Raw genomic sequence first — 18,838 nt, forward strand, 5'->3', positions numbered from 1 at the left:
GACTGTAGTTTGTCCGCTTTGTTTTAAGTTGTAGTGGATCAAAAGTGTATTAGCTAAAAATGGCTACATTTAAAACTACGTTATCAAAAAATTTGGTAATCAATTTTGTGACTGCAAATAAATATGATTTTAAATGTACTTATTTTAATTTTTATCATTGCTTTTTGTTAATTATTTGAAAAATATGTATTATATCTGTGTAGTGATTTTAATGCATCAATGAAATTTATATTAATTAGCACAGCAAAACTAGACGATTTCATGTTTATTTGCTGGCATGGTCCAGTTTGATCCGAGTGTAATTCTTCGCGCCTTTTTTTTTAATTTCCGCAGGTTCGGTTTTATTATCCTCGGACATAATTTTAATGGCTGTGCTTAAATTAATGTAGTGATATCAATAATATATAATACCACCTTAGTAGTGAAATTGTAGAGGCAAATCCCTTTATTGTTGTACTTGTTCAAAACGACTATCTAAAATTTGTCGTGTTATAACACTTATTAATGTTGTGTACTATGTGTAAAAAATAATGAGTCATTTTTATTTGCTTGTTCAATTGTCATATATAAGTAAAATCTTTGAAGAAACTTGAAAACAAACGAAATGTTGTGAAATCCTACTGCATTTTGCCTGTTTAATATATTAGTGAAAAATACGTTATGACGTTATTGAAAGCCTTATAAGGCTAAGGGCTACATGTTTTTCGTGTCATTTCCTAATAAAAAATACATGCAATGATAGTCTGGACTTTTATTTATACTCTTGGCAAGAAAAAAATCCTTGAGTCGTGAAACATCGAACACAATTTGCTTGAGAAAAATAAATTTGATAAATCTATAAATATGTTTATTTTTAATGGGCTTAGAAATAACACTTATTCAACATTGAAATCATTTGAAAATGTATACTACAGGTACACAAAGTATTAATCCTATAAAAATACGAAATGATAGATAGGTAGAGTTAATTGTAACTTAAATATTATGCTTAAATGTTAAGATATAACATAATGGATGCAAATCAACACCTACTGGTATAAACTGACAAAGATATCTAACCCAATAGACAAAAATTATGACTACCCACTAGCACTTCATGTCAACAAAGTGTCACAAGATCTTTTTCATACTGTAACTGTCATGGGATGTACTTTCTTTTATACCATTGTCTATGCCCATGAAAGTTTTCATATTTTCTGATGGCTGACCATGACAGCAGCATCTCTTACCAGCTCTGGTATTCTCTGTTCGTAAGAAAAGGGATTCTTACCACAATTAGACTGTTTGAGCTCCCGAGCTTACAAACAGTATATTAGTAAAAACCACGAAAGTTTGAAGTTATATTTTACTAAATAATCAAACAAGGAAATAAAAGAAAAACATGACATCACAGCTACAGCATGAAAAGGATTGTCATAATTGAGTATAACTTATCCAAAGACAGCAAATTCACCTACATGTCATAACATCATGATATTTATGGAATTTAAAATTTATGAAAATGGCAACATTAAACTGTGCAACTGCTGCTTCCGCTTTGGTCAAAATATGACACTGTGAAGGTGACATTGTTAGTTCACATATTTTCTGACTGTCAAAAGATCCTTGTTGAATCTATAACCCTGGGACTCCATGGCACTGACTTGTATGTCATCCATTCCATACTCTAACAAAACAGACTACAATTTACATCAATATAAATGTCACTGCAGTTGAAACCTATGTTAACAAAGGAATGCAGGAAAAAATATAATTAAAACATTAATATGTTGAACATGGAGGAAAGAGTAATTCTTGAAGTCAAAGTTTAACATGGGATACTATTACACTTCCCCTAGGTCTTCTATTCTAAGATTATAATATTTTTATGATAATTTCAGGCTATTTCTCAAGAGATTTTTTTTAATATAAGTTTTCTCATACTCATTTCTTTATTGCATCTTTCAGTTTTTGTTCCTTATACATCTTAATAACCTTTTTTCCTGGCACCAGTCCAGTGGTTAATCCTGGTCGCTTCTTCTTCTTACCCGCTCCTCCTTCCCACACATCATCATCATTTGATGATGCCTCAATAATAACTTGTGGTGGTGGTGCTGATGACATTGTTCCCGCACCTTCACATACTACAGTTTTTAATTTCTGTAAGTACAAAATTTTAGTATAATTTACTGTTGATATTTAAAACTAATCTAAACCTTTATCTATTTATCTAATAGAACAGAAAACACTTATTTTCTTTGAGAAAATTTCTCTTGTATATAATACACTTGATCCATCTGACAAAAAGAGTTGTAACTATTTTATGTTGAATAGGCCAACGTTTTTTATTGTTTAATAATTATAAGAGCAAATACAAGTGTACGTTCTTATCTCCTATTCTAATGAATTGGTATAAAAAAAACTAATTTTTCTTACCTGTTTCTCTGCTTGGAGTTCTTCATCTGTTTTTAGTATATCTGAATCATGTCCATACTTGCAGTTGTGACCAAATCGACATCTGCCCTTTCTGTAGTTCCAGCAGATCTTCCTTCCATTTATCATCTGCATATTATCTTTACCTGGAATCTTACAGTCACCGACTATGTACTTGACGATTATATGTAAAATTCTATATAAACTTTTCCTATTTAAATATTGGGTATGCAATAAAATACTGTTAAATTATATGTAATACTTATCTAAATAAGTTAACAAGATTACTGTTTGCTTGTAATAATTTTCAAATTAGGTACTAATAAGGCAAATATATAAAATTGTCTATTTAGTATCCCAAAAATTTTTGTTGGTAAATAAGTATGGTTTGGGCAGATTGTAAAAATAACTTCAATTTTTTTTATCTTTATAGTAATCACTTCAATATAGTAATTGAAACTCAACATATACCATTTTTACATGTTTCTCTAGTATAGCAGCTTTTGCTAACTCCTCCTCAGCAAATGGATTTGAAAAAACTGAAGTTTGAAGACTATTTTCACCGAGGGTCGGTTTAGGGAGTTTTGGCTTTGATTCATCCTTATTGTATCTGAAATTATAGGAAACAGTAGATGAATCTTTTCTCTTTCAAAGAATGCAAATAAAATATCAATGTATAAATTATCAATTATCCGCTCTTACTTTTCTTCATCAACAGTTTCATCTTCATCAGTATCACTTGATGATGACGATCCGTAATCTAATAGTGAATTCATTAGACCACTTGGAAAGCTTAAAGGGATGCCGGAAGAATCGGTAATATGAAATCTAATTAGGTAGATTATGTTTTTAGAAAACTAGTGCTATAAAGATGATCCGTTGTTTATTGAATACCACCACAAGAATTTTAATAACTCTAAGAATGATTACCAACTTGAACTTAGAAAACTGACAAAAATTCAGACGATAAATGAGAAAAATTTAACAATCGCAGATTCGCTGAAAGAAAAATGCGCCATTACCACTAGCCACTTTTCATAGATAATCAATAAAAATCATAGAGAAATAGAAAGTCAAAGATTATAAAAGTGAAACAGATAATCATAAAACTTTTTAAAATTGTCAATGGCAACATTAACATATGCTGCCATTTCAAAATTAAAATTACCTTAAAAAGAACGTCGTGTTTCGAATGAAATTTAACTACCGATAGTAATAGTAAAACTTATTTTATTTTCTGTTTTGTCAGTGAGGATGTAAGGAATAACAACTGGGCAATAAAATATAGTTGTTGAAAAACACTCCTTGGAAAATACTAACTGAACCACACTTCAATCGTCGATTTTGGTTCAACCGTTTGATATGTATTGTTGCGTGTTAATAGAACATGCAGTAGTCAGTTTTCTTCAATTTTCGTCAGTTCAGTCAGTCGGTTTTCTTAGTCCAGTAGTCACTTGTAAATTTTTTACACTAGTGCAAATGCATCATGACCGCTAAGCTTATAGAAACAAACCTTGCTTTTAAATATTCCAACCAAAAGCTATGTATTTATTCTAAGGAAAAATGAAATCATGTAGTAAATTTACCTAGAAACTGGGACTTTACATTTTTAATATGTGGCATCCCAAAAATTTCTTTTTTTTTTAAAGCCTGTTAGAACGAGAAAAAAACATCTTGCTATTTCATCCATGCTAGTTCGTTCATCGTAGTGACGGCGGCATCAATTTCTGAATTAATTACCATTTGTCGCAAAAACTGCGCGTCCTTTATCATTACTATATTAAATTGAATTATTTGTGATCAGATTGTGTTACATTTTAAGCTAAATGGCATCAGACGATGAAGTAGACGGTTCTTTCGCAGGTAAACGTTTGATTTCGTTACTAGCATGTCATAGGTAAGCCGCGAATAGCGGTATCATATGTTTACTTGCGGCAAGCAATTAAATATACGAAGATTTTGGTTTCGATGATGCTGTGTGTGGAACATTATAGTCATATTCGAACAGTGCAGTGTTAAGAAACATGTTTTAATGGCATAATGGAGAGGTTGTTGTCGTTCGGGTGTAAATATTTTTATGTGGCAGTTCGTGACAGAAAAGAACATGCATTACCCCTCATTACTATACTTAACAAAATGGACGACGCCAAACAAAGGGATTAGTGACCTTAACGCTAGCATTGCTCTTTCTTTAAGAAAAACCATGGATCTTCATGAGATGGGCAGGTGTAAAGCATGTGGTTAGTGGTTTGACCACTTTAGTGCAATTTTTTGTTGCAGGCGACGAAGATGTAGAAGAAGGTGAGGGTCAAAATGAAAACTCTGGTGAGAGTGATGAAGCTCCACCGAAGGTAAATAAAATTAAATCATTTCTTTTTTATTTTAATTTATAAAAGTTGTTTATAAGATTGTTCCATGCTGACACAAACATGGTAAATAATGTTATATACTCGCTTTTCGTAAGTTGTATACAATAGTAATTGAATTTATAAAAAAACATTAAGTAACCTCATTGTAATGCAGAAAAAATGCAGTCATTTTTGAAATAAACTGTGACCCATTGCATTACCAACATACACTATTTTTATTTCAAAATTTGTTATGTTTATTAGGAGGATGATGATTATTCACCAGAAGATGGTAGAAAAAAGAAGAAAGGTAAGAAGCGAAAGGCTAGAGGTGAAGAAAAAAAGGGCAGAAAGAAGAAGAAGAAGCGTAAAAATGAAAGCGAAGAGGTTAGCATATTAATTCAAATTCATTACATGTCCATCATCCAGTCAATAAGTTATTTTTAGTTCTCTACTGGTTTTAGTTCTTTTAAAAATGTTTATTAATTTTAGGATGATGACTTTGGTCTTGAAATTGAAGCGGAAGGTGACAGTGACTATGCACTGAGTGCCGTGTCTTCAGGTAAAAAGTCTAGAAAAGGCAGAGGGAGCAAACACAATACTTCAACTCCAGCAACATCTGACTCTGTGTCAAGTAAGTAAACAAGTTTCCATATATAAATAAGTTTCCGTATTTGTGAATGTCTTATAGTTAAAATGCCATGTGATGTAGAGCAGTAAAGATATGTGTTGGTTCTGAATCTATTGCATAGAAAAAATTATCTACCTATTCATTATCTAAAAAAATCCTTTTAATTTATGTCTGCAATTTTTTTTATTTTATTAAATTTGCAATCATAACTATGTCTGTTATCTATATAATCTGTGATCTCAATTGATTGACCTAATTCTAGACTTCTGAATCAGCTAATCTTAGTAAAATTGATATGTTAACCCTTACAACACTTTAGATAAGTTAAATAGTTGTAACTTTCTTCAATATAAAAAAGATATAATATTAGTTGTTTTAAAATTTTCAAACAATAAGATTGGATGCAAAAAATTTAATTGAACAAGTTGTGGAAATATAATTGCGTTGTTTCGAAGGTCGACGGATCAATGACCTGTTATTTCGATCGTACCAACATCTGCTACGTCATCCATTTTGTTACGTGACCAAAAATGGCGGCCATTTTTTTTAATTACACTAAGAATAAATTTATCTATGGACAACTTTTTCAGCATATGTAATGATTAAATAGTTGAAACGGAATTGTATACAATACTTATCTTTGCGTTGAGATTCTTAATTAAGAGTTATTTAGTTATTACAAGAAAAAAAATTAAAAATATTGATATGCACCATCATTAGCAGATTTTACCTATATACAATAAAAGTGCAAAAAACATGCACTTACGTGTTCTAATTGAATCACTGTAAAATATAAAGTAAATATCATGAAAACAAGGTTTTGGTCCGTTTATTCGATACAAGTCGGCTCTGTCGCCATATATCTTAAGAGTATTGTTCTTATAGATATCTGAAACAATGTTACTAGTATTATAAATGCGAATGTTTAGATGGATGGATGGATGTTTGTTTGAAGGTATCTCCCGAACGGCTCAATGGATCTTAATGAAATTTGGTACAGATGTAGAACATAGTCTGGAAGAACACATAGGCTACTTATTAAGTTTTTTTAATTCCGCGCCGACGGAGTCGCGGGCGACAGTTAGTATTATATAAAAAGATGTCGGGCCTATGTTGACGACGCCTTTAAATCGAGAGTTCCGTATGTAATCCGAGATAACGTACACTGATGACTTTGGAAAGTTACATGTGACAATATACCGTAACTTGACCGTCTAGATGTTACTAGGCTCGGCACTTGACAATTTGTTCTAAATAACATCTTGGAAAAAATCCAGTTCAAATGTTTAATGAAATCGACGGGAACAGTAACATTTTTATTTACCATTAATATAAAGGTACTAGAGATTGATAGTTGTATGTTAGCTTGTAAAAAAGTTATTTTTTCGGAAGCCTCGAACCTCTCTATGGTCAAAATCCTCGGAAAATGTCATTACTTTTTTATAAAAACTTTATATGAATCTTTAATAGTCCCATACCTAAAGCCAAAGCCTCTTGGACCAAAGCCTTCAAAGTCGTTAACACTAAGGAACATTTTTAGTGTAGATTTAGTATAAGGAAAAATGATGAAATTTAGCACAGATTTTTTCTGGAATAGCGCATAGGCTACTTACTGAGTTTATTTTTTTAATTCGCACGGACGTAAATGCTTACGACAGCCAAATGAGATTATTAAATACATTGTAAACATTTAAGTAATGTAAAGCGAGTGACCTGCAGTCAAACTGCGTAAGCAGTTTTGCGGGGCATGTAATATTTGAAAGTATAACTGTGTAAGTGTAAATTTTCCAAAATAAAAAATAAAAAAAAAATTAAAATTTTGTTAAGCTGCATATCACATAATGGTAAAATTTATAAATCTAAAAGGTTTTTGCTTCAATTTACCGCCGATTGTTTACTTTGACTAGCTATTTATAAACAGAACGTAAACAAGATGAAATCTCGCTGTGTCGACAGTACTTTCAGATTGAAACTTTTTATAATTTTTTTTTTAAAGTAATCTTTAAATTACTTTGCGTTTCTTTTGTAATGACAGAATATAAACTCGGAAAATACTGTAAACAATTTTGTAATTGGTATTTCTACTTATTTGTATTCTCGTTACTCTATTATTATCACATTGGTGAAAAATTTACTTAGAAACTTAGAACTAGTGCCAAAATCTCCTATTTATTATTCCTATGTTGAAATGTAAATTTTACTATTTTACGCGTTATAATTAGACATCGCGAGTAACGTCTTTTTGTAATAAAAATGTGAGAATAATGGAGCTGATTCAATTTTGTTATGTAATTGTTTCACACACCACAGATATGATTTTTATCATATACAATTCAGATCATTAGCTTGATTATTTTAAAAACTAGAAGTTTTATTTAGTTCTACAATTAGTTAGACTACTGCCTAATTACTAAGGTAAATTTACCGACTGGTTCTATAATATGGGAAATTGCTGCCAGCCTTGACACGAAATGTTATCAATACATTTTAACTTTATATCATAGATGTAGTTTCGTAATTCAACAGTCTAACTGTATAAGTGTGGTTACGTGACTTGAAATTTTATGTTTTGTACTAAGAACAAGAGCAAATATAGGAGGAAAATAAAACATTAAAACGATATCATTTATAAACCTTTTTTTTAACTGGTTTTATTGAATTTGGATGGCTATAAAGGTAGAGGAAGACCAAAGAAAGTATGGATGGATTGTGTGAAAGAGGATATGCGTAAGAAGGGGGTAATTTCACGGCCGACGCTGATAGATATGTATGGAGGAGTAGGGTTGCCAGGTCGCCAAACCTACTAGACAGAGAGACCAGCCATTTTGGCCGGACATTTGGGTAGAAAGGTTGGACACCCTTGTTTCGAATTTTGTCTCAGTATTAATAGGTACACTCTCGTTTGGGAAATGTAATCAAAAACAAAAGCCGGAAAACCGTTTATTTTGGCCGGACACGCAATCAAAAAGCCTACCTATGTCCGGCTTTATCCGAAAGCCTGGCAACGCTATGGAGGAGTAGTACATACTTGCCGACCCTCCATAGGGATAAGGGCAGGTTGATGATGATGATGATAAACAATAATCGATTTTAATATTAGTAGGAAAGTATAGAGTAGTTGAATTACGGTAGTAACTTATCTTTTCAAAAATATATCTACGAATAATAAAAAATATTTAAGATCGAATCAAAGTACCAACGCCGCGTGTTTGTTGACGTATTCCTCTGCAATGATCAATATTTGTTTGTTGAATTAATATTGCACAATATTAAACTTGTCACTCAGGCGTTTGTTCATTTTCTTGACGAAACAATTTGATGACATAAATAATAGAAATTCTTGGTCGATTTTTGAGAAACGAGGCTATGTTTGATAATTCTAATGTGAGAATAAAATGTGAGAGCTATTTGATTTTGTACTTAATATTTTGTGTACTTGGTATTTATTGAAAAATAATCCGTACGTTATTTAGGTGTCTAATTTGATCTAGTTTTTTTTGGAGGTTCAATTAATGATATACAAATAGAAGTTTTCTTTCCTACTTTTTACTTATTTATTTTCTTTGTTTAGGTATGCCAACAGTAGAAGAAGTGTGCTCGTCATTCGGTCTCACAGATGTAGACATACAATACAGCGACGCTGACTTTGAAAACCTCACATCGTATAAATTATTCCAGCAACATGTTCGACCTCTTCTTGTCAAAGAAAATCCTAAGGTATCGGTTTGTTTTTTTCGCTAATATATGATCTATTCGATTAATTATGACTTCTTTCATTCTATGAATTGTATTTATGTATTAATTTATTTACGTGCAGGTACCAGTGTCAAAGTTAATGATGCTCGTAGCTGCCAAGTGGCGCTTGTTCTGCGAAACTAATCCACATCTGAGTGGAGGTCCACAAGCGATGGGTTCCGAAGAGAACACAAACACATCCACGGCCTCCGACTACACGCCAAAGCCGAGGTCAGGCCGTCCACCGAAAGATAGTAGTAAGGTAAGGTCTTATCAGTTACTATACTTCGTTCTTTATCAAGCTAAAAATTATGATTGTGTGGACCAAATTTCGTCCAGATTAATTTAGCTATTTTGGAGTTGCTTTGTAATAAATATCTATACATGCTAACTTTCTCATTTATAATATTAGGAAAATGCGAATGCTTTATAAAAATTAAAAAAAAATGATACTATCATCAGATAGAAGATGTTATCGATGAGCCTGAAGAAGAGGAGGAGGAGGAGGCGAGTGATGAGGGCACGCCCGCGCCCCGCAAGCGCGGCCGCCGCCCCAAGCATGGTAACACACCGCGCGGTAAACCCGGTCGTAAACCCAAAGTGCCCACACTCAAGATCAAATTCAGCAAGCGCAAGAGAACCAGCAGTGTAAGTTTATTGTCCAATCTTTCAATGCATATAGCATTTGATACCTTTATTCGTCTTTAAAAGTGGTGTGACAAGAAAAGATAAAGTTAAGAATGTGTATATCAGAGGAAGTATGAAAGTAGCGCCAGTTATCGAGAAATTGAGGAGCAGAAGGTTAGCGTGGTTTGGACATGTTATGCGGAGGGATGATGTTTATATAAACAAAAAAGTAATGAGATTGAATGTGGATGGTTTAAAGGTAGAGGAAGACCAAAGAAAATATGGATGGATTGTGTGAAAGAGGATATGCGTAAGAAGGGGGTAAATTTAGATATGACGGCTGATAGAGATGTATGGAGGTATAGTACATACTGTGCCAACCCTTAATAGGGGGGCAGGGTGGGCAAGGGCAGGTTGATGATGATGATAAATTCGTCTTTAAAAATCGCGTGTCATTTTAGATTAACGAAAACTATTGAAAGATGAGGAAATTCGAGTGAGTTTATCTTTGCATATTAAAGTAAAAAAAAGTATTCGTACACTTATTGATATCGGCATAATCAATTCGTGTTTAATTATTCAGCAGGACGAAGAGCACGAGGGCAGCGCGGGCGCCAACACGGACTCTGATGCGGAGTTCGAGCAGATGTTGGCTGAGGCGGAGGAGCCCAAGCCTTCTGCAGTAGCAGAGGAGGGCGTGCAGCCAAAAGATGAGGATCCTAATGCACCAGTTAGTATTCACATTCAGAATTAATTAATGTAAATTATTATTTCTCAAAATTATCTCTTTCTAGTTATTGGAAAATCACAGTATTCTTCACTATTGATTTAATAATATTCTAATAAATAAATAATTATTGCAGCCACAGCCGAAGAAGAAGGCTAAGACAAAAATAGGCAATAAGAGCAAGAAGAAGAAGAAATTGAAGACGACTAATAAATTCCCCGACGGCGCGGAGGGCGAACACGAACACCAGGATTATTGTGAAGTAAGCAAACTTAAAAACTAAAAAAATAACTATATTTTAATATGAAATTTCATTAAAAAAATGACATAAATTCAGTTTTCAAACAATATTGAACAAAATACTATAAGTCTAATGTCAAATTTATTTTCAACTCACAAAGATTTATTTTAAATAATAAACCTTGGCTCCTCATCTATGTGTAATGAAAGCTAGTGTTACTCATTTAACTTTTAGGAGTTCAGTCTAAACTGCAATTTGCTCATATAATTGTATGTATCAGGTGTGCCAGCAAGGAGGTGAGATAATTCTGTGCGACACATGCCCTCGTGCATACCACTTGGTGTGCCTGGAGCCAGAACTGGAGGAGACTCCGGAGGGGCGCTGGTCCTGCCCCCACTGCGAGGCCGAGGGAAACCAGGATCAGGAAGATGATGATGAGCACCAGGAGTTCTGCAGGTTAATACACTAAGTTCTAAGTGACATATGTCAATAGTAAACTCTTGACCTGATCGACCATACTGGCGAAAAAATCGTAGTACATATACGCGACTTAATGTATTTCTACCTGTAACTATTGATTTAAAGGATATTATACTATATCCATACATGACTTTTGAATACAGGTATTTCTTTTATTACATACTAGCTTTTACCCGCGACTCCGTCCGCGTGGAATAAAAAAAATGCACACAAGATAAAAAAGTTCCTATGTCCGTCTCCTAGTTCTAAGCTACCTCCCCATCAATTTTCAGCTAAATCAGTTCGACCGATCTTGAGTTATAAATAGTGTAACTAACAAGACTTTCTTTTTAGCCGACTTCAAAAAGAAGGAGGTTATCATATATATATATAGATTTTTTAATTGTCACTTGATGGATATAAATTTATCTGGGTTGTTTTTTACCATCTTTTTCCTTCACAAATAACCTAACCCTGTGATTTCATATATTGATGTCTTGTAAATATTATTTTAAAGGATATGTAAAGATGGCGGTGAGTTGTTATGCTGCGATTCGTGTCCTTCAGCTTACCATCGCTTCTGTCTCAATCCACCACTGGACGAGGTGCCCGATGGAGAATGGAAATGTCCAAGATGTAGTGTAAGTATAGTTAAATAGGTTAATATAATAATTCTACTATTAAACATCATTATTCTTTTACAAAAATTCCAAGATCAATTGGTGATTATTAATAAATAACAAATATATAATAGCTTTTTATTCAGATTAGCTAACAAAGAAAAAGATTAATTATTTTCTGCAGTTATCTGTTTGCTTATCGGCAAAGGCCTTCTCCAACATATTGACTCTTTTTCAATTTTGTGCAACTTCCTTCAGATTACTACACTACTCTTTTTCAATTAAGCTATTTGTTATATATAGTATGCTATTAGTTATATATTTTATGTTTTTCTATATTTGTTATTATTTTAATAATTCCTTATAATGATGGAGGGTAGAGGTCTTCTATTCCCCACAATGATCAGTCGGTTCGGGGAATATTTTTTTGAATTGATAATTATTACTTTGGTATACCAATTGAGATGTGATTTAAAAAAAAATTGTTTTTGTATTCAGTGTCTACCGCTGGAGGGTAAAGTGGCAAAGATTTTGACATGGAGATGGTTGGAAAGTGCGGGCAAAACGAAAGCTCCGCGCACTCGAGAGTTCTTTGTGAAGTGGCACGAGCGTTCCTACTGGCACTGCAGCTGGATATCTGAGATACAGGTCAATTTTATCATAAATTCCTTAATAGTACTGAATAATGTTGTTTTATTAAATATTAAAACTTATAGTTAACATCCCAAAAAAAGGAAATGCAAATATTCAGATAGAAGAGGTGACATAAATTTGGCAATTTTAAACTTTTATAAATCAACTAGCTGTCGCCCGCGACTCCGTCCGCGCGCAGTTAAAAAAATGGGGGGGGGGTACGAAAAATAGATGTTGGCCGATTCTCAGACCTACTGAATATGCTCACAAAATTTCATGAGAATCGGTCTAGGCGTTTCGAAGGAGTTCAAGTTTGAACCCCGTGACACGAGAATTTTATATATTAGATTTCAATCATTTGCAAACCAAATTCCTTGTTTTAAAAATACCATTATGGCACATTTTAAACGTAAATTATTACTTTTTTAGTTTATTTAACAGATAAATATAGATTTTAATATCAATTACGCTCACTATTTTCGAAATATTAATGTATTTAACTGCATATGTTTTCAGTTGGACGTGTTCCACCCGCTGATGTACAGGTACTACATGCGCAAGTCTGACCCCGAGGAGCCCCCCAAGCTGGAGGAGCCGCTCGAGGAGCGCGAGATACGCAAACGAATCAAGAACAAACACGACCCTGAAAACTTTCCCGACGAGAAGATACTTGAAGAAAAGTATTATAGGTATGTATATATTTTCAAGCAGTCACTTTTGGGAGACAATACATTGTGATATGTATAATATTGTTTATTGTAATTGTTTATTAATATTTTCCATTAACGCGACCAACGATATTTTAAGACTGATTTCACTTTATAAGAGACTAGCTTTTACCCGCGACTCCGTCCACGCGGAATAAAAACAAAATAGAAAACGGAGTAAAAATTATCCTATGTCCGTTTCCTGGTTCTAAGCTACCTGCCCACCAATTTTCAGCTAAATCAGTTCAACCGATCTTAAGTTATAAATAGTGTAACTAACACGACTTTCTTTTATATATATAGATTTGTCTCTAATCTCAATAAATAAACACTCCAGACCTGCCTAGATGTTTACTCTATAGTTGTTGTTTTTGTGAAGGTACGGCGTGAAGCCGGAGTGGCTGATAGTGCACCGCGTGATCAACCACCGCACGGCGCGCGACGGTACCACCTTCTATCTGGTGAAGTGGCGCGATCTCTCCTACGACCAGGCCACCTGGGAGTCCGAGCATGCGGACATCGCAGGACTCAAGAATGCCATCGAGTATTATCAGGTATAAATGTGCTTTTTTTTTTAAATCATATTTTGTATATATCAATATTTGTGTGGACCACTAACAACGAATGTTATCTTTTCAGGATATGCGAGCCTTTATCACTTCTGAAGGCAAGACAAAAGGCAGCAAAGGCAAGAAAGCCGGCCGCAAGAGCAAGAACAAAGATGTTATTGACGATGATGAAAGCAGTAGTGGACTTCAGATGAAAGCCAAGAAATACAATCCCCCGCCAGAACGTCCCACAACTAACCTCAACAAAAAGTACGAAGATCAACCGCCCTTTGTATACGAAACTGGAATGCAGCTCCATCCATACCAGCTGGAAGGTCTCAACTGGTTGCGGTACTCGTGGGGACAAGGAATCGATACCATTCTCGCAGATGAGATGGGTCTCGGTAAAACCATTCAAACGGTTACATTCCTTTACTCGTTGTTCAAAGAAGGACATTGTAAAGGTCCATTTTTGGTGTCAGTACCTTTATCGACTATTATCAACTGGGAGAGAGAATTTGAACTATGGGCCCCCGATTTGTACTGCATAACATACGTCGGCGACAAAGATTCCAGAGCCGTTATAAGAGAGAACGAACTTACGTTCGATGATGGTGCAAATAGAGGCGGAAGACCTTCCAAAATTAAGTCACAGGTCAAGTTTAACGTCCTCCTAACATCCTACGAGTTGATCTCCATCGATTCTACATGTTTAGGCTCTATCGACTGGGCCGTTTTGGTGGTCGACGAAGCTCACAGGCTTAAAAGCAATCAGTCCAAATTCTTCCGGCTACTGGCTGGCTATCACATCAACTACAAACTACTCCTGACCGGTACTCCTTTGCAAAATAACCTCGAGGAGTTGTTCCATCTTTTGAATTTCTTAAATAAAGACAAATTCAACGATCTAGCCGCTTTCCAAAATGAATTTGCGGACGTTTCAAAAGAGGAGCAAGTCAAGAGGCTTCACGAAATGCTCGGGCCGCATATGCTGCGACGTTTGAAGGCCGATGTGCTAAAAAATATGCCCACGAAGTCCGAGTTCATCGTGCGTGTGGAATTGTCGCCTATGCAGAAGAAATACTACAAGTATATTCTTACCAGAAACTACGAAGCTTTAAATCCCAAGAGCGGTGGTCAAACTGTGTCCTTACTTAATGTAATGATGGATTTGAAGAAGTGTTGTAACCACCCGTACCTATTCCCCGTGGCGGCGGAAGAGGCGCCGTTGGGTCCTCATGGAAATTACGAAACACAGGCTTTAGTTAAGGCGTCCGGCAAACTGGTTCTTATGTCTAAAATGTTGAAACAACTTAAGGAACAAGGACACAGAGTACTGATTTTCTCACAGATGACAAAAATGTTAGACATTTTAGAAGATTTCTTGGAGGGAGAAGGATACAAATATGAACGAATCGATGGTGGTATAACTGGAACGATTCGTCAAGAAGCTATAGATAGGTTTAACGCACCCGGAGCTCAGCAGTTTGTGTTCCTACTTTCGACGAGAGCAGGTGGTCTGGGTATTAATTTGGCCACGGCTGATACTGTTATTATTTACGATTCCGATTGGAATCCTCACAATGATATTCAGGCGTTCTCTCGAGCTCATCGTATAGGTCAAGCAAATAAAGTGATGATCTATCGCTTCGTCACACGTAACAGTGTAGAAGAAAGAGTTACACAAGTAGCTAAGAGAAAGATGATGTTGACTCACTTGGTTGTGCGTCCCGGCATGGGCGGCAAAGGCGCCAACTTTACTAAGCAAGAGTTAGATGATATTCTGAGATTCGGTACGGAGGAACTGTTTAAAGAAGAAGAAGGTAAAGAAGAAGCCATTCATTATGACGATAGAGCTGTGGCCGAATTACTCGATCGATCTAAGGAAGGTATCGAACAAAAGGAATCCTGGGCTAACGAATACCTGAGCTCCTTCAAAGTGGCCAGCTACTCCACTAAAGAAGGCGACGGCGAAGAGGAAGTGGATACGGAGATCATTAAACAAGAAGCTGAAAACACTGATCCAGCTTACTGGATCAAATTACTTAGACATCATTATGAACAGCATCAAGAAGACCAAGCGAGAACACTCGGTAAAGGCAAGCGAGTACGTAAACAAGTTAACTACAACGACGGCAGCGTTGCTCAAACTGAAAACCGTGAGGATTCGACGTGGCAGGAAAATGGATCCGACTACAATTCTGACTTCTCACAAGGTAGTGAAGATGATAAGGAAGATGACGATTTCGATGAAAAGAATGACAACGGCGATCTCCTCAGTCGCCGCAGCAAGAGGAGGCTGGAGAGACGCGAGGAGCGGGACAGACCTCTTCCTCCGTTACTCGCACGAGTCGGCGGCAACATGGAGGTTCTCGGTTTTAACGCCAGACAGAGGAAGTCGTTCCTTAACGCGATAATGCGCTACGGGATGCCGCCTCAAGACGCATTTAATTCTCAATGGTTAGTTCGAGATCTTAGAGGTAAATCTGAACGCAACTTCAAAGCCTACGTTTCGCTATTCATGCGACATTTATGTGAACCCGGTGCAGATAATGCTGAAACTTTCGCCGACGGCGTTCCAAGGGAAGGCTTATCACGGCAGCACGTCTTAACTCGAATCGGTGTCATGAGTCTGATCAGAAAGAAAGTTCAAGAATTTGAACATATCAACGGATATTACAGTATGCCAGAATTGATACGTAAGCCAGTTGAGCCAGTGAAAATAGCCGGCGCTGCCAACGAGAGCGCAGCTCCCAGTCCGGCTCCGTCGACAGCGACGCCGATAACATCAGCCGCACCTTCGCCCGCTCCCACACAAGTATCACAGGCTACAGGACAAGCGCCCACACCGGGCGGCTCCGAGAAAGATGACAAGGAAGAACCTAAAGAGGAAAAGTCTGATGCAAAGGAGAGTAAAGAGAAAGAAGAGCCGATGGACACGAGTGACATCAAGGAAAACGAAGAAGAACAAAAGAAGGACGATAAGGAAACGGCCAAAGAAAAACAGGAGATAAAAGAGGAAAGGCGAATGTCTGTCGACGAGGAGCTTCCTAAGGAGGATGACAAATCAAACGACAAGAAGTCCGAAGAGGGCGATAAAGTCAAAGAGGAGAAGGAAGACTCCGACAAGAAAGACGATGCGAAGAGCGACAAGACCGAGTCGGAGGCGTCGGAGAAACCTAAAGAAGATAAGAAGGATGAGGACGATGATGATGTGGTGTTAGTGAAGGAGGAGGACGACTTAAAAGTTGAGCGACGCAAGTTCATGTTCAACATTGCGGACGGTGGGTTCACGGAGCTGCACACGCTGTGGCTGAACGAGGAGCGCGCGGCGGCACCCGGCCGCGAGTACGAGATCTGGCACAGACGACACGACTACTGGCTCCTGGCCGGCATCGTGACGCACGGCTACGGCCGCTGGCAGGACATACAGAACGACCTGCGCTTTGCCATCATCAACGAACCTTTCAAAATGGACGTCGGCAAAGGAAACTTTCTCGAAATTAAGAACAAATTCCTTGCAAGGCGGTTTAAGGTTAGTTTTTTAATAATTAAAATTATTTTTGTTTTATTTATTTGAATGATATTTATAAAAGTAAAATGTGTGTGTCAGTTGTTGGAGCAGGCGCTGGTGATAGAGGAGCAGCTGCGGCGCGCGGCGTACCTGAACCTGACGCAGGACCCCAACCACCCCGCCATGTCGCTGAATGCGCGCTTCGCGGAGGTCGAGTGCCTCGCCGAGTCGCACCAACACCTCAGCAAGGAGTCCCTCGCCGGCAACAAGCCCGCCAACGCGGTACTGCACAAGGTACAAACCACACAACAATATTATTATTTAAACTAGGTTCTTAGCTTATAAAAAAAGGTAAGTTTTTTATAAGCTTTTTAAATAAAATATTTGCAATATATGAGCAATGCTAACGTCTACGGTGTGTGTCTAGGTGTTGAATCAGCTGGAGGAGCTGCTGTCGGACATGAAGTCAGACGTATCGCGGCTGCCGGCGACGCTGGCGCGTATCCCGCCGGTGGCGCAACGCCTGCAGATGTCAGAGCGGTCCATTCTGTCGCGTCTCGCAGCCACCGCCGGCAACCCGCTGCCGCCAGGTAACACTGCTCGCTTACCACATTGAAGCATTTCAAATTTAAACTAACGCATTTTGTTTTAAACAGGGAATAGAAAATAATTACAGAGCAATAGCCCTTCTATGTTGCTAAATTTTATGGATGTTATCGAGTTTATACTTTATTTCAATAATCTCTCTGTCTTTCTAAGTAGTCTGTGAAATGTCAGATAATACTGTAAATATATGTTTGTATGATGTAATGTGGTGTGTGGTATTATAGCGGCGCAGATGGCGCAGTTCCCGGGCGGGTTCAGTGCGGGCGGGTCTCTGCCGGGCTTCGCCCCCGCCGCCGCCGCCGCCGCAAACTTCTCCAACTTCCGGCCGCAGTACTCCGTGCCCGGACAACCCACCTCCACATCTTCTAATGTAAAAATCACACCGACACTTCTTCTTCAATCTTTTTTCAACGTCTTTTTTTTGGCTGAGGTTGAGGAGTTTGATTCAATTTATTTTACAATTGACTCTATGATTATTTTTTGTACATTTTATAGGTATTAAGAACTAGCTAGGATTAGAACCTTTCACTTGTTAAAATATAATGTAGTCATCTGAAATAAAACTCTAAACCAAAACATTTTACTAAAATGATTATTTTCCGTTCTGTGGTTACCATTTTGGATATTTTACCGCTTTGTATTAAATAAATTAATACTATATCTTTTCTTTCACAGAAATCATAAGCCTTCGTGACCTACATTGTGTAATTCAACTTGACTCATCTGCCAGGTAAACAGACTTTAAATATTTGCTTTATAATTATTTCTAGAAAATTACACCACTAGATGTATTTATATGTTAACTTTACTGTACTTTTTTTAATTTGCAATTTGTTTTCTATTTTCGCAGTTGGCGGAGGCTGCAGTCGCGTAGATAATTAACGTTAGTTTTAAGCTTTCCAAGATTCCTGCTCCACCTTGGGTTTGAAGTGATAATTAGTAATTAGTGCAGTTAGTTAACAATGTCATAATTAAACAGAATTCCCACAAATATTATTTATTTCATCCTGATCTGTATGAATCTTGTTTT

General features: G+C 36.5%; 2 protein-coding genes across 3 annotated transcripts; one reads left to right on the forward strand and one right to left on the reverse strand.

The window, feature by feature from the left end:
* Window positions 1–863: 863 nt before the first annotated feature.
* On the reverse strand, window positions 864–3,431 carry LOC106718450. The gene is made up of 4 exons (XM_014512536.2): window positions 3,115–3,431; window positions 2,884–3,022; window positions 2,416–2,565; window positions 864–2,139 (listed from the first exon to the last, which is right to left on the reverse strand). The coding sequence occupies exons 1-4, from the start codon at window positions 3,186–3,188 to the stop codon at window positions 1,924–1,926; spliced, it is 579 nt and encodes a 192-aa protein (XP_014368022.1). The 5' UTR covers window positions 3,189–3,431; the 3' UTR covers window positions 864–1,923.
* A 660-nt stretch (window positions 3,432–4,091) lies between these two features.
* On the forward strand, window positions 4,092–18,814 carry LOC106718390 (chromodomain-helicase-DNA-binding protein Mi-2 homolog). 2 transcript variants are annotated; one of them, XM_045677820.1, is made up of 20 exons: window positions 4,092–4,275; window positions 4,693–4,763; window positions 5,025–5,147; window positions 5,253–5,394; window positions 8,963–9,108; window positions 9,209–9,388; window positions 9,589–9,774; window positions 10,337–10,483; window positions 10,617–10,742; window positions 11,002–11,177; window positions 11,698–11,821; window positions 12,299–12,448; window positions 12,950–13,122; window positions 13,520–13,694; window positions 13,780–17,223; window positions 17,302–17,496; window positions 17,630–17,792; window positions 18,033–18,178; window positions 18,484–18,538; window positions 18,659–18,814. In XM_045677820.1, the coding sequence occupies exons 1-19, from the start codon at window positions 4,239–4,241 to the stop codon at window positions 18,490–18,492; spliced, it is 5,913 nt and encodes a 1,970-aa protein (XP_045533776.1). In that variant the 5' UTR covers window positions 4,092–4,238; the 3' UTR covers window positions 18,493–18,538; window positions 18,659–18,814. The 2 variants fall into 2 exon arrangements, with proteins under 2 accessions (XP_045533776.1, XP_045533777.1); XM_045677821.1 differs by having other exon boundaries at window positions 10,340–10,483.
* The last annotated feature ends 24 nt before the right edge of the window (window positions 18,815–18,838 follow it).

Source organism: Papilio machaon, chromosome 4 (assembly GCF_912999745.1).
Source record: "Papilio machaon chromosome 4, ilPapMach1.1, whole genome shotgun sequence".
Classification (NCBI taxonomy): Eukaryota; Metazoa; Arthropoda; class Insecta; order Lepidoptera; family Papilionidae; genus Papilio; species Papilio machaon.

Coding starts and splice junctions, on each gene's coding strand:
- LOC106718450 (XM_014512536.2), bottom strand. CDS start 3,188: ATGAATTCACTATTAGATTACGGATCGTCATCATCAAGTGATACTGAT. Junction 2,566..2,883: donor TAGAGAAACATGTAAAAATG/GTATATGTTGAG, acceptor GGTGACTGTAAG/ATTCCAGGTAAAGATAATAT. Junction 2,140..2,415: donor AACTCCAAGCAGAGAAACAG/GTAAGAAAAATT, acceptor TTGTACTTACAG/AAATTAAAAACTGTAGTATG.
- LOC106718390 (XM_045677820.1), top strand. CDS start 4,239: ATGGCATCAGACGATGAAGTAGACGGTTCTTTCGCAG. Junction 5,395..8,962: donor AACATCTGACTCTGTGTCAA/GTAAGTAAACAA, acceptor TTCTTTGTTTAG/GTATGCCAACAGTAGAAGAA. Junction 9,775..10,336: donor AGCGCAAGAGAACCAGCAGT/GTAAGTTTATTG, acceptor TTAATTATTCAG/CAGGACGAAGAGCACGAGGG.